Genomic DNA, 14,771 nt, shown 5'->3' on the forward strand with positions numbered 1-14,771 from the left:
CAAGATAATTCAAGAATCTGAGCCCTTTTAGGCTTGTCTTTACTGTGTTCTCAGAGAAAGGGGGTTTGTTCAAGGTTTCCATCAACAGAAATGGAAAAGCAAGCTATGGAACAGGTTCGCTTTTAGGACTTTTTGTAAATGGCATCATTAACTGGACAAATCAGAGCTTAGTTCTCATGTTTTGGTAGCAGTGAGGTGCACCCTGAGACTGCTTCACATATTTCAGGTATAAAGAGGTGCATGAAAAGAAAATGTGTCAGAAAATAAACCAAAAAAGGTCCATGAGAATTCACTGTGACAGTCCTGCAAAAACAAATTAATGACTCATACTCCAGTTACTTGCTTTTCAGATAATGTAGGTCTGGTTTTGTTCTACATGTCTCTATCTTCAATATCTCTTTTGTTTCCCAAGTCCCTGCATACATTTATAATTTGTGATGTGCTTTTCATGTTGCTTGTGCTGAACTCTATTTGTTTATGAAATGAAATTAATAAAGCTAAACCAAAGGGAAGGTGATTGACTGTCCCACTTGGAGAAAAAAAAGGTTGTCTGTGACAATAAGCTCAAAACATTCTCTGGGAATTGTACTTCTATAAATTCCTACTTGAATTTCAGCATTAAAATTGATTCAGCCATTTGGTATCATACTTTTTCCTTCAGGAAAGATAAATATTTCAGTCTTTGAACAGTGTGAAACTGAAAACATTCACTAGTAGCCCCGGCTAAAATTGCAGTAGGCTGCTGTGCCATTCCAGTGATGAATAATATGTGTTTGCATTTGGAAAATATACAGTAATCACTGCAAGTATAAAGCTTTACAGACAAAGAGATGGATTATTTTCTCTGATTGCTACATAGACTATTTGAATGGTTGTTTTGCAGTTTCATAATTTGTTGCCACTTAAATAAGTTGAGGATTTTTACTTCCGTTCAAAATCTTCTTAGTGAAAAGAAGACATGTATTGTGTGCTTCGCAAAACATCCATTAAAACTTGAGAAGCTGAAGGTCCTCATTGGGGAAGTTTAATTTCCAGAAAGCACCCACAAAAGCAATGACATCTTTAATGAATAATTTATTTGGGGTGCTTTAGATCAATTTCTTTTTCACAGTTTCTCAGTTCATGCATTTCAACTTGGTAATCGGTTGGATCTGTGCAGATGGGTTTTCAAACTCATCTGGATCACTGGTTTGGAGAGAATCGTATGTCAGGATGGGCTCTGCAGTGTCTCCAGAGGCTGTCATCATCTTTATTGCAGTTGTATTTATTTCAATAATGATAACGCCCAAGAGGAAGCTGTTTTTTGACACACTTCAAGTACCATTATTGTATGGTTTTAAAACATGCCTTCCAATAGTGGTCACAAGGTGAAAGGCGCACTTAACTTGATAATTCCTCAACCATTAGGATGTAAAGGTGAAAACAACAGTTACTTGTCCTCACACAGAAGTCCACAGCTATCTAGTAAGTTCTGAAAACCCATTCATCTGGGGTTTTTTGACTCTTTCATTTTTTTTTTTGTGCTCTCCTGGTTGCTTATTTGTCAGCTTTGCAAGGCTTGGACCTGGTACCATTACAGACTGCAACCCTGGTTCCCCGAAAATAAGGCAGGGCCTTATATTAGTTTTTGCTCCAAAAGATTATACTTTTTACATGTATTGCTGCCTGTACTGTAACTAGGGCTTATTTTTGGAGTAGGGCTTATATTTCAAGCATACTGGAAAATCATGCTAGGGGGCTTGTTTTCAGGGTAGGTCTTATTTTTGGAGAAACAGGGAATTATCCCTTTCAAGGTTTTCTGTAGTGTCACGGTTCAATCCAATTGCAGGATGAGGTCTTAGTACATTAAATCCTTGGGCAGAAGATGTGTCAGGCTTTTGGTTTTTTTATGAAGTATTTTTCTCATGTCATTGCTATACCAGTAAATAAACATACTTAGATACTTCCTTTTGCTTCTACCTCAACACGCACTTGTAACAGTGTTTGCATCAATTCTGCATGTACTTGATTATTTTGAAATGGGAGCAGCGCATCTTGTAGGAAGGCTGTTGGAGAACATTACTCATTTTTTGTCTACATAGCAGTGTTTATATGTCTCTTCCTATTGTGTTTTCCTGAATCAGGTCCTCAGATGAAGATGGCCCATGACAATGGTGGTTTACAATCAATCGTGATTGTATCAGTAAGAACTTTACCAGGTGCTGGTGTTACAAATCTTGCATGTGAGATAATTCTCCTCCTCTATCTTCAGATTATTTCTGTAAAAACAATACTTTATTCAAGCTGACGTTATGGTGCTCACTGGATCATATCTAATGGTGTGATGTACCGGAGGTCAGATGAAAAGATCAGCTCGTCCCTTCTGGCTGCCAGCTCTGAACTTTTGAACAATCCATATTCAGCAAGCAAAATAAGCAGTGTTATCTGCAGAGAAAAACCCCAGGACACTTTGTGAACACAACCAACTTAAAGTGGTGACTTCAAGTTGATTGATCCCGTATATAACTGGTTTTCGAAAGTCTCATGCTGAGAATGGGAATAGGGGATTCATTTTGAGGAGCAGTGAGAGACAACGTGCTTGCACTCTGCCACTCGCTGGCTTGGATCCTATGACAGAACGTGCAGTGAGTCTCTGGATGGTTTATAGTCATGCTGCAAACAAAACCTTTGACTGGCAGGTCTACATATCCAGTAGCATTACAAAAAAGCAAAACAGCTAGGACAAGGGCAAAAAGGAATGGAAATTGATTTAATTTTTCATAAACAAATGATTATCTAGGTACCATTAATATTATCTGGAGAGTGCATCTGCAATATTAAAGATTCTCTGTAGACAGTAGTTTGAAATAAAACCATATAAATATAGCAAAAACATAATACATGTGAATTCCAGTGATTCCTTTAAAGGAACTCAAAACATGAGTAAAATGCACCATTAATCTCAACTTCCTTCAAGATCTGCTTAGAAATGTACAAAGATTTGCAAATCCAGGATTTTTACTGGTGTTCAAATAGCCCCGTTAGCCCTAAACCAATTATCTGATGCTATCAGCAGATCAGGCAATGGAAGTAAACAGTAAGGGGACAAATCAAATATTGCTTAATGTGTTTTCCTCTCATTTCAAGTCTTTTAACCCCTCCCGCTCTTCACACTTCACCTCCTTTGCCTTTGTATCTCTAGGTGCTGAGCTTTGGGACACTGTCCTCAGTGTGTTTGCGTTGCGCTTAGAATAATGGTAACCTTGTCGCAGCTGAGATCTTTCAGAGCTGCTACAATGCAAATATTCCATTTTCTGTCTTTCAATACATTTCTATAGCATTTTATCAATCCCTGACACAACACGTGGCTTGTCTCAGGAGACGTTTTCCTGTGTTCAGCAACTTGTAGCATCAGGACTTTAATTTGAGTTAGCTGCAGAGATTATTTAAAATACCTCATTTCTTTATACTATGTCTTTGATTAATACCTTTCTACTCTTCCAACACTTAAAATCAATTAAATATTTCTGTCTGGAATTTGCATCTTGAGTTAACTTAGTTTTAACTAAATTAGTCTGATTTAGTTAATTTTCATTTGTGTCAATGTCTCCAAAAAGGGCTGGTTGGTATTTTATGTTGCTCTCGCCTTCTTTATATAAATAACGTATTAATTTCTCATGATCTGGGAAGAAACCATCTTAGCAGAAGTATTTGTGTAGATGAGTGTTGCTTTGCAGATTCTTGGAAATCTGTCTTCTTATGCAAAATGATAATTTTTATTATAATACTAGCCAGTATGTAATATGTTAGGGCACATGATGTGTGTATGTGTGTGTTTGCATTTTCTTTGTGACTCTAACTGGTGCAGAAAAAAATGCTCAAATATATTCTATTGATTGACCAATTCTTCAATGTAAATATCACCTATAGGCCCAGGATTCTTGAGGAGTGAATTGTTTTTCTTCACGTTGTTGACAGACAACATCTTCAAAATACAGTAATCAAGCAAAGTTGCATACACAGAGCACACAGCAATCGAGTGTTCTTGGAATATATAGCTGCCTTTATAATGGGTATTTCCAACTCCCAGAGTGTTTTGCTGTTAACTCCGTTTTCTTTGGTGCTGACTCTGCACATGCTGAGACTATTGGGTCAAGCAGCTCTTTCTGGATGTGCACGCTCCAGGGTAAGGGAAGTCAATCTTAAAATACTGCTAAGTAAAGCTGCTCTGCAGAATACTAGTTTCATAGCCACAAGCTAGGGCATCATTGTATTAGCTTTTCATCTTACATTAGGCATAAGTTCCTCTGCAGGAGTGGTTTTGAGTCCTTTTTTAAATGGTCTTAAGTTTAGAGGAACACATCCAATGTGCCTTTGTGTTGAGTGCAAGTATAGATTCTGCTGAATTTCCATATTCATTCATGAACAACTCCTTCTGGAAATGTGGCAGATCCTGAAAAAAAAACACATTCTGGGGAAATAATTCCTTTAAAAAATATCACACAGTTTGCTCTAGAGCCCATTTAGCTAAATCTGCTGCCACTGTCCACCACACTGACAATTGCTAGTAAAATTGCCTGGGAAATGCTAGTGATCCTGAATATGAGTTGGTGAGAACTGAACACCTATGCTATAGTTTGGGCTATATTTCTTTAAGCCCTCTGAATTGCTAGGCATTGTAGATTGCCTGAAAATGAAGCCACTTGATGTCTTCTATCTGGAAACACTGTCTTCAGATTTCAGTTAATTTTCTTCTAAAGATCTAATTAATAATAATCCAGGATGGCAAATGGAAATATGAAAACAAAACTAAATTTTGAGAGGAAGTATTTGAAAGTATTCATTCCAGGCTTGCACTTGATATTGAATATCCACAATAGATTTAGTTTTGCTTACTCTGGTTACTCAGCTGGAAGATGGAATGAAGCAGATGATCCTGTCCTTGCAGAATGGACAACCCTGTCACGCAGGTGCCAATATGTGTTATTAGCCATCTAAAAAAACCCAATAAAATAAAAAACAACTATAAAGAGCTGCAGATCTTTGACACAAAATACAATGCTACAAAAATTATCAAGTGCAACAGCAAGAGCACAAGAGAGCAATGGTGATGTTGTCTTTTCTCGTATTCTGGTGGCCAACCTAGCAAATGTGAGAGGCACAAGAGAAAGTGGACACTGAAAGAAGAAGGAATGTTTATTTTTGTTTTAAGTGTGTCAGTCTATACTGAGTGCTAAGAGTTGGAGAGGATGGTTGAAAAGGGAGAGGGGATGTTCCAATTTTCTGAGAAATGTTGTCAGGATCATAGCATTTTTTCTTTCCATAGTGGCTATAGCCTGGTGCTCTGACTATGCATCTGACACCCTATTTGTGTAAGACATGCTACTTTTAGGAAAACACATTCATTTCAACAATATCGTGATACAGAAGTGTTGGAATATATTATTTCCTCCTGTCCAATATATAGTCTGAAAGGCAAAACAAATTTATATGACTTTCAAAGGTCTGTACACAAGAAGGTAACACAGTCTTCAAGAAATATTTATTCGGGATTGTTATATTTTTAAAGTTTGCCTCCCACTGTCTTCTGACAAGTATGGCATCAGCACTGGTTGAAAAAGTTTATAGGAAACAATATATTTGGTATAGTGTTTAGAAGACTAATCATCATTCTGTCTCGGTCCGCAACAGCCAGTCTAAAGAAGTGATTTATTTGTGTGTTTGAAGATGAAATGCAAATCTTCAGTAATTGCATTCAAACGGCTGTGTAGTATAAACTTATGAAACCTTTCCATTGTACTGTCAGCTAAAATTGACCATCCCATAGATTCATCAGCAGAACACAAAGTAATTACTTTGTCACATCTAGTTTTTGGGAACGTGAGGAGAATGGCGTTTGAAAAGCCCTAGCAGGAGATTAGAAAAAAGCTGCACGTCTCACCCAGCGCTGATGGTGATTTTACCATTAAATTGACTGATAGCAGAATTAGAACAGAATTTTGTTTTACCAATGTGACCTATTATCTCTTATACAAGTTCTTAGATGTCGCAAAGATAAAAGAATAAGGGTAGTCAGAAAATGGATTTCAAATGCTTGGATAAAGATTTATAATTTTGCTACCTGTGGTTTATGTGCTATTTTGATCTCTGCAGTCAAGTAGCAAAATTGAGTATGATGTTTGTGGAGAAAATAGAAGATGTGTTTCACAGAGCTACCTGTTCAGCCACAACACTAATTTTTCTACAGGAAAAAAATGAGTTCAAATTAAAACAAAAAGGCATATTAAAAACAGCAACAACACACAAAACAAACTAAACATACAAACCAACCAACCAACCATCCGGTATCTCTCTGGAAGGTGACCAGCTACAAGAGTAAAAGAAGTTCAGTACAGAAACATGATGCCTGAGTTCTGTCATCACTGCCAGTAGTGCATGTTCTGTAAAAACAGGTTAATGGAACCTAAAAATCTCATTTAAATGTAATTCAATTGCAGCACAAACTAACTGAATCTTTTTCTCCTTTGGAACTTAACTTTTTAGAACAGCTTCTAAAATTAGGAGAGATGTGCTGAAGGTTAAGCATGAAATAGCTGTTGTGACTCAAGTTAAAAAATTGCCTAAATGTTTAATTTAATGTGCAAATGTGAGATTCTTTCCATGGCTGATGTTTCTCCCAGAGGAAAAAGATAAATTGCTAAAGGAAAAAAAGTTCAATTACTATTGGGTAGATGAATGTCTAGAGGTACCACAGTATTTGCAGACATGGCAGATCATGTAAAAGCTGAACATCTATGAGAAGAAAGTTGATTTGCTCACTTGCCTTATTGCTTGCATTGCTCCATAGGCAACACCAATGCTGTGGAGAGCACACATACGCCAAAGAACTGTGTTTTATTAAAGTTTGTAAGACCATTATTTCTTTATTAAAAAACCAAACCAAACCAAGAAAACTCTCTACCTAGGCAGTTTGCTACATCCCTTTAAAATACAAAGTTATAACAACATCATTTACTTGGTTACATAGGAATCACCATTCAAATTATGAAACGTCTTCAGTGTTTTGCAGGTTGGTCTTCTCAACTTACCTTAGCTCCTAATATCACCCTAGAAAGTCCAAGACTTCTCTGCGGTAGAAGGATCCTGCTACCAGTTCTTAGAGGATCTTAAGGGATCATACCGCCCAGTGTTAATGACAAAATACTGTAATTCTGTGTTTTTCTTTATCAGTTGCATTTTCAGGCCTTGGCTTTACCACCTTCTACTTAGCTGGAAAGTTACACTGCTTCACGGAGAATGGCCGGGGGAAGAGCTGGCGGCTTTGTGCAGCAATTCTCCCACTCTACTGTGCCATGATGATTGCCCTGTCACGGATGTGTGATTACAAACATCACTGGCAAGGTGAGCCATGGAGATACCTTTTTTCTATTTTATTTTTCTTCGTTAATTCACATGAGTTACAACATGATAGCGTGCTATAGACTTTCCTTGCTCCTGGATTGATGATGAGCGTTTCAATGTCTGAAAATGCTGCAGGGGCCTTTTACAATTCTGTATTTATATATACATTAAATACATCGTCATATTTATATACAAATCTACATCAGTGGGTTTTCTACGCCATCATTTTTTGCAAATGTACATCGACACCATAGCTGTTTTCGATGGATCCAGCTGTAGGCTGGATCTGGCCCATCAGATCTGTCATGGGGCTTAGTCCTTGCCTACTGCTTTTCTGGGTACCTGTTGGGTATGTGAGTGCTAAAGTGTGTTTGTATGTGCTTTAGACTAAACTGAAGCATCTATTTGTAGCTGGTAATTGCAAGAATGCACTCAGTTATTTGTCTACATTCTTGTAATCTGATGCACATGATGTAATACAATGTTTTTCATTCAAATGAAAGTATATTGAGCATGAGGTGGGTTCATGGCCCCTGCTTGAGTAGTATAGAAACATTGCATACTGAGTTACATAGCACAGGTTGTAACAGTTTCTGCCCATACTGAAAACCTTGCTGCAAAGTTCAATGTTTTCTGCTTTCTTCATTTTTTTTTTTGGCTAAGGCTGTAATTGCTTTCAAGGTGTCACTTCAACACTTTGCAAAGTCAGGTCCTACTTAAGGAAGAGAAATATTTCATCTTCTTGTTACATCCTATTAAAATGATTTTCTCTAGTTTAGGGCTGCAGTTACGAACCCGCTGCTCAATGTGTGATACTTGGCTGGTTTGAACTCTCTGTTAAAGACGGAGAAGGAGGAGTGTGAATGGGAGTGAACAGGTTTACTCTGGAGATTTGAATGCATGTTTACATCGTGTATTGTCTCTTGCCAAGAGCAAAAATTATTTATGTACTGAAACATGTGCTATGAAGCAGATTATTATGGCATATTTTATATACGGTAGAAGAAAACTACCCACAAGGGGTTGTGACTGTCCATTACAGCTGCCTACATTTTTGTCGTTGAAGTTAAAGGAGATGGAGCTGAAAAATGGGTTCTTCCCAAGCTAAGAAGAGGGTTGGCAGACATTATTCTGCCTATGACCTATGCTTTTACCTGAAAGAACCGCATTCTTAAGGGACAGACTAGCTCACTCTGTAATTTACAGTGCAGAAGCTCAGGCCTCATCTTTTATGCTCAGCAGAGTCAACAAATTGTGTTAAATTATTTATGTTGGCTTCATGATAGAGCCTTAACTATGCTGTGGGGAATGAACAAGGACTATCAATATAATGTCCAAGACTTAGCACACTGTAGTTGAAAGATGGAATGGAGTATCCTTGCATTAAAAAGCTATTGAGTAGGCTCAGAATGTTAATATTATGAGTACTTTATGAGCTCCAGTTTGGCTAGAAGATCTTAGTGGTGGTATTTGTGAATATTAAGGCATTTCATTATGAATTGTGAATGTATTAACTGCTTTTAAGTCCCAAGATCTCTGAAAATGTTAATTTACTCCTGAAATAAAAAAAAAAAAAGTAGAAAAATATAGAGAGTGAAAGAATTAGATTAGGTTTATAGAAAATGAATCTTGTCACAATAACTAAGTATTTTACAAGTTGATACTGTAGTAGTACACTATAGTGAAAGTTCATGTCCTTGGTAGTTTTTGCACCATGAGAGTTTGACAGACAGTCCAAATGGTACAAAATCAGTCAGCTTCCAGTATGAGTAGGATAAGCTTCTGTCTCCTTGCAAATACTGTGTAGGCACAATCACCTTTCAAAATCTCACTTGGGTCTCTGTTACATTTGTTTGTGATACATTTGTTATGTTCTTTTGTGTGTAGAAGAGAACATAAGATTAGAAGGCATCTCCTAGGTCATTCAGTCTAGTTTTCTTCCTCAACAGACAACCGTGACTTACAATCACATCCCTTAATTTTATCCAACTCAATCTTAAATTTTTCAGGCTTTCTTGCTCTAGCTCTTCCTGTGAAAATGCTCTTCAGAGTCTCACTGCTGTGATGATTACAAGCCATTTATTATCCACTTAAAAGTGAACATGACTTTGTCCTAATATATACTACAGTGACAAACTAGGGCATTTACTCCATATTTAATTATTTTAGACATTTGCATTGATTAACCCTTATTTGTCACTAACCTCAATGATCCATTATTTTATTACACTGTGGTTTGTAATTGAAAGTAAAATACAGAAACACAGGTACAGACAGAAGATATGGTGCTTAGTAAGCCTTGTTAAAATGGTGTAAAGTCATATTCTAGCGAGTACATTCTGCCTCACTTTTATTACTGTGTTCAAATCCGATGCTTTCAAAGTCAGTGTGTATTTCCGGTGGAGTTTTCCTCTGGTTGCTTGAAAATGAAACGTAAGATCAGGCAAGTATATTAGCAAGAAGCAGGGAGAACCTGAAAACAGAACAAATCCTCTTACCCTTCAGGTGCTGTGCAGTTCCCATGGAAAACTTGATATTGCCTATGTGTGAGAGCTGCAAATAACTCATTCAATGGTCTCATTTTATTTTTCTCTCATTTAATTTTCTGGTAGGAGTATGGGGTAGTAAATAGCATCAAAGAAAGATATTCAAAAGGTGTTACATCAGTTATTGTTTATAAATAAAAAAAATGGTGTTTTTTGTAGATCATGGTGACTGAAAGAAAATGTGTGGGTTCTATACCCTTAAGGGCTGGTCAATGGTGAGCTGGAATATCATGAATATTGAACACCCCATGGAAACCCTTCTATTTCCCTCGTTCATCTCTTGAAACTTAGCCAACCATCTACATTTGGGGTATACAAAATGTTGGAGACATCTCCGAAAAGTACTGATTTTATGCGTTCTGCATGATTCAGCTCCAAATTCATTATGGAAATTTGAGGTTTACATTTTCTGGATTGACGACTTCCAGATTAGCCAAAGGTCTTTTCTTTATTACAGTTGTCACTACTGGCTGTTCTTTCTATGATAACATACTTCTGGTTTTGTTGCTTTTCTTATCTAGATGCTTTTGTTGGAGGGATCATCGGCCTCATTTTTGCTTATATTTGCTACAGACAACACTACCCTCCTTTGGGTAATACAGCTTGTCATAAATCTTACGTCAGCCTGCTAGATCAGAACTCTGTGAAGAAAGAAGAGATACCTACAGCAGATAATGCTACTGGCCTGCCTCTGGAGGGAATTACTGAAGGTCCTGTATGACTTTGAGAAATGTGCAGAATGAACTTTTAGCCTTCTCACGTTTCCTCCAAACTGGTCTCTTAACACAGTGGTTCTTACTGTATGTGTTTTTTATTTTATTTCTTTCCTTTTTATAAAGAAAAATGAAATATTTTATTTTTAATGCCACAATGTTATCATACTTCTAAATTTTCAGTTCACAGTGACTTACTGAATTATCTGTTTTCAGTCTACTGCAAACAGACAGACTACTTGAGGGAAGGGGAAAGAACATTAATAAAAACAATCCCATAAGGAGAATGGTTAAGAGAGTGATTTTAAGAATATGTGGTTGAGGATATGGTAGGTCTGGAAACAGATGTTCTGAAGTACTGAGTGTCTCCTAGAAAGTTCTCGTCATCTTCAGCACTCATTGATTTTGATGGGTGATGAGTACATGCAGCACTTTTCATCAGATGTTCACCATCTGTTGTGGCCAGCCATTTCTTTATATGATTTGATAAGTTGGGCATCATCCATATGTTTATCTTGTTACCTTCTAACACAAAAATCTGAACATGCTGGTAGAACTTTGTATTAATTGTCAAGTTTTGACAAGGTCATTCTGAGCTACTAGTGATCAAGCAACTGAAGGGTAGGAACGGTTTGGTGTTTGTAAGAGCAAAGCCTCATGCATTAGTAGTTCTACAGGATGATGCTGATATTCAAGGAATTCCACACTGTTAAAATTATCAGCTTGCAATAACAAATATGTTTATAGGATGGATCAGAAACTTGGGATTACATCATTAGCAATTTTTGAGAGCTCTCATAGTAATTACCATCGCAGCAAGACGAAAGAAAAGAACACCTGTGACATTCAATAAGCTGACGACTTTAAAACAATTTTTAAAAAATCCTAAAACTGTGAGGATAAAGAAACACAATGTTTTCTGTGAATCTCGGTGTGCCGTGTTCATTCTTGTGTAGTGACTCACTGCAGCGCTGGTGATCTGAAGAAGTGCAAAGATTTTCATTTGTGACTTTGGGCTCACAGCCATAACACTCGTGGTGGTCTCCAGCACTGTAACACTTCCAGGGGAATTGCTGGAGACAGTTCTCCACTAGACCCATTCCTCATTTTCAGCTCATGTTCTTGAGCGTGGTGTTTGTAAAGGTTGACTTGGTACCTGAATTGAAACTTACCTGAATCAAAACAGTGTTGGTATGGAGAAGATGACTAAATTTATGACTCTACTATTTATTATCAGTAAGATCCTGTTTTGTTACATATGCACTATGCAGTATACATCACATTCCTGTGCAATGATGTACCTTTGGATGGCAGAATGTCAGATTCCAGATTTCTTTTTCTTAGATATCCTGCGAAAATGCAGGCAAATGTTCCAGACCACATCTTGGCAGCTGAACGTTTCTTAGCTGCAGCTGCTGGTTAAAGGGATCAAGATAGTGTTGATCAATGACCATTATTATGGTGCTTTAGACTGGAGGAGACTGCTGCCATAATTATAATTTATGTGTTCCTGTTGGAATATGTATTGGCCTTTTAGGCATTTTGTGATTCAAACAGCTCAGTGTCTTTACGTAAGGCTTGTCATTTACTTTTCTCAAAGGTAAGCTTTGCAGATTTTTTGAGAAGAGCTGCTTCCTGATTGGCAACGCTCAAATTTTTATAGAAATCAACTAAATTAGAATTCCTTTAAAAATAAATTGTGTACAAGAGGATGCAACCATACTATGTATAAAGTTATATGATATTTGGAAATAATTATAAATAGGAAATTACATTATGGAGCAGGATGTAATAAGCATAAACCCAGGAGGGTTCTGTAGAAATTAAGCCTGATCTACTGGTAAAGCTGATACCAGTTTGACTGTGTCAGAGATAGGAGTTTTTACTGACAGTTAAGAGTATACTGAGCTCTGGAATAGAGACAGTTACCCAAACACAACTGTGGTTTTGATGATGCTTATGCGCTAGTTCACAAAACTAGCATCAGCAAAGCAAAATTATTCTGGCGTTGCATTTGCATTGGATTTGGCAGAACACTTCCCTAGTGCAATTGAGGTCTTATGCTAGAAATCCACACAGTTTAGTGGAGGTTTAATCTTTCTGTGAAGTTTTTAGACCATCCTACAAAATTCAGTAACAGGGATATCATTTTCTATTTCTTCATATAGGAGGATTAATGAAAGCCCTAGAGTAAGGGTATCATGTCTTTACATTGTATAGGGCTTAGCCATTAGTTTTTTCTTTCAGCAGGAACCCTAGTCTTCCAGGTTATATGCAAATGTTAAAAAATAAAATCTTAAATCAAAATTAGAAGTTTAATACTGATGCATAGAGCATTTTGCATGTTTTTATATAGATCTGGCTTATTCTCGAAAATGAGTGGGGCCTCCTAACTGTGCTGTACACATTCCCAGTATTTTAATGGCTTTTGATACAAACAAGTGATCTTATTTGGGATGGGGAAGCTTATATGGCCCTCAAATGAGTAGTGACTGTTAAAAGATTGGAATATGAAGTGTAATGCAGCATAAATACTTCCATTGCAAGAGTAATTGGTGAATTTGCAAAGCAGTAAAGAATAACATATTTTAATGGGAATAATTAAATTGAAAGACATAAAATAGACAATGTAAAAGCTTTTATTAAAATGTAATTAAAATTATGAAAGAGTTAATGAAGTGAAACTTGTGGAGGGTTCTGTAGGCGCTGTAATTACCAGTGCAAAGTTGGTGTAGGGAAGGCATTTTTGTGGATCAATGTATTTTAATCTCATGCATTCTCAATGTGAAGGAAATGTAATGTTGTAACGCACCAATAAAACAACACATGAATGTGGGTTTGTACATCTGTGTGTTATCATGTTTTTTGAGAAGAATAAAAGTTACCAAGTTATTTTCATTAATAAACCACATGGAGTATTAGAAAACCACAAGCCCTAACGTGACTGCATTATTGATAAACTACAGTTCCAAAAGTTATTAGAGATATCAATAAATTGGAACCGCCTTCCTCCTTTAACCAAAATATGCTCTCCAACTTTCGTGTAGGAAAATGTAGAGTGTAAGTCTGCAAGATTGAAATGTTGAAATTACTAAACTAAACAGGTTCCTTTTATCTCTCAAGTTCTGTATCATGAAAAATATTGAAAGTGCCATATTGAATAAAAAATATGTTTAGACTGGAAAAGGATAACAAAATCTAGTCAAACACAGCAGAAATATACTGAAACCAAGAGAAGCATGAGGTTGCAAACCAGTCAGCAAAATGCTGGTTTGTTCTCAGATTTTGTTGTGTGCAGCAAATTCTTCCTGTTTAATGTACTTTCTATTTAACTCTACTATGTATTTTTTTTTTTTTTTTTTAAGCCCTAGTTTTATTTTATAGTAGTAAAATTCCATTTACTTCAGTAGAACTACTCTGGACCACTAGTCACATCACATCTGGTAGGTGGAATAAAAACCTCTCTCCCATCTTCACAAGGTATATGATCTCATCTGCTACATTAGAGTACACTCCATACTCATCTCTTAAGCAGAATTTTTACATTGGTTTCCTAAGAGGCTGAAACTAAATTAAAAGTTTCCAGTAGGATACAGTCTGTTTCATGCGGCTCATTATACAAAGATCTCACCGCTGTACAGGTGTGCAAATCATTCCGTGCTCGGGAACATGCTCTGAACAGAGAAAACATCATTTTACTATTAAGTTACGGCTTGCTCAAGATGTGTAAAATGTATACAATTAAAATGACAAGACTGGGTGGATAATTCCTGATACGCTGAATTGAACTGAGATTCGTTTTAAAAATCCCCAGCACATTGGCTGAGTGCTACAGGATTTTTGCTTGAAGTTGTAAAGATAGCCAAGAAATCATTATTCTCACCATTCAAGCGGGATTTGGATCTTGTTTGGTAGGGGATAATGATACTAAAGGCATCTGAGCTGCAATAGGTGGATGCTGAAGTTACAAAAGTAAAGATCTGCCCATTATTATTTTGCCATCAGATTCTGAGAAAACTTTCTAAAGGGAAAACCAAGGGGCACTTGTTGTGCAATCTATTTGGCAAGGTATGAATGGGGCATGGTATAGAAAATCCTTGCTCACTGCTTTGACTTGATGAAAACAACAGTG

General features: G+C 36.8%; 1 protein-coding gene across 2 annotated transcripts in view; it reads left to right on the forward strand.

Annotated features, from left to right (window-relative positions):
* Positions 1–10,647, forward strand: part of PLPP4 (phospholipid phosphatase 4) — a gene marked incomplete at both ends in the record, with an annotated part of 53,981 nt that extends 43,334 nt beyond the window's left edge. For both annotated transcript variants that reach the window (XM_080347698.1, XM_080347699.1), the window contains 2 exons: positions 7,210–7,380; positions 10,448–10,647. In XM_080347698.1, the coding sequence (XP_080203824.1) occupies positions 7,210–7,380; positions 10,448–10,647 (371 nt within the window). The remainder of the gene's footprint in view (positions 1–7,209; positions 7,381–10,447) is intronic.
* Positions 10,648–14,771: the final 4,124 nt, after the last annotated feature.

This window comes from Nesoenas mayeri (genome assembly GCF_963082525.1).
Source record: "Nesoenas mayeri genome assembly, chromosome: 7".
NCBI lineage: Eukaryota > Metazoa > Chordata > Aves > Columbiformes > Columbidae > Nesoenas > Nesoenas mayeri.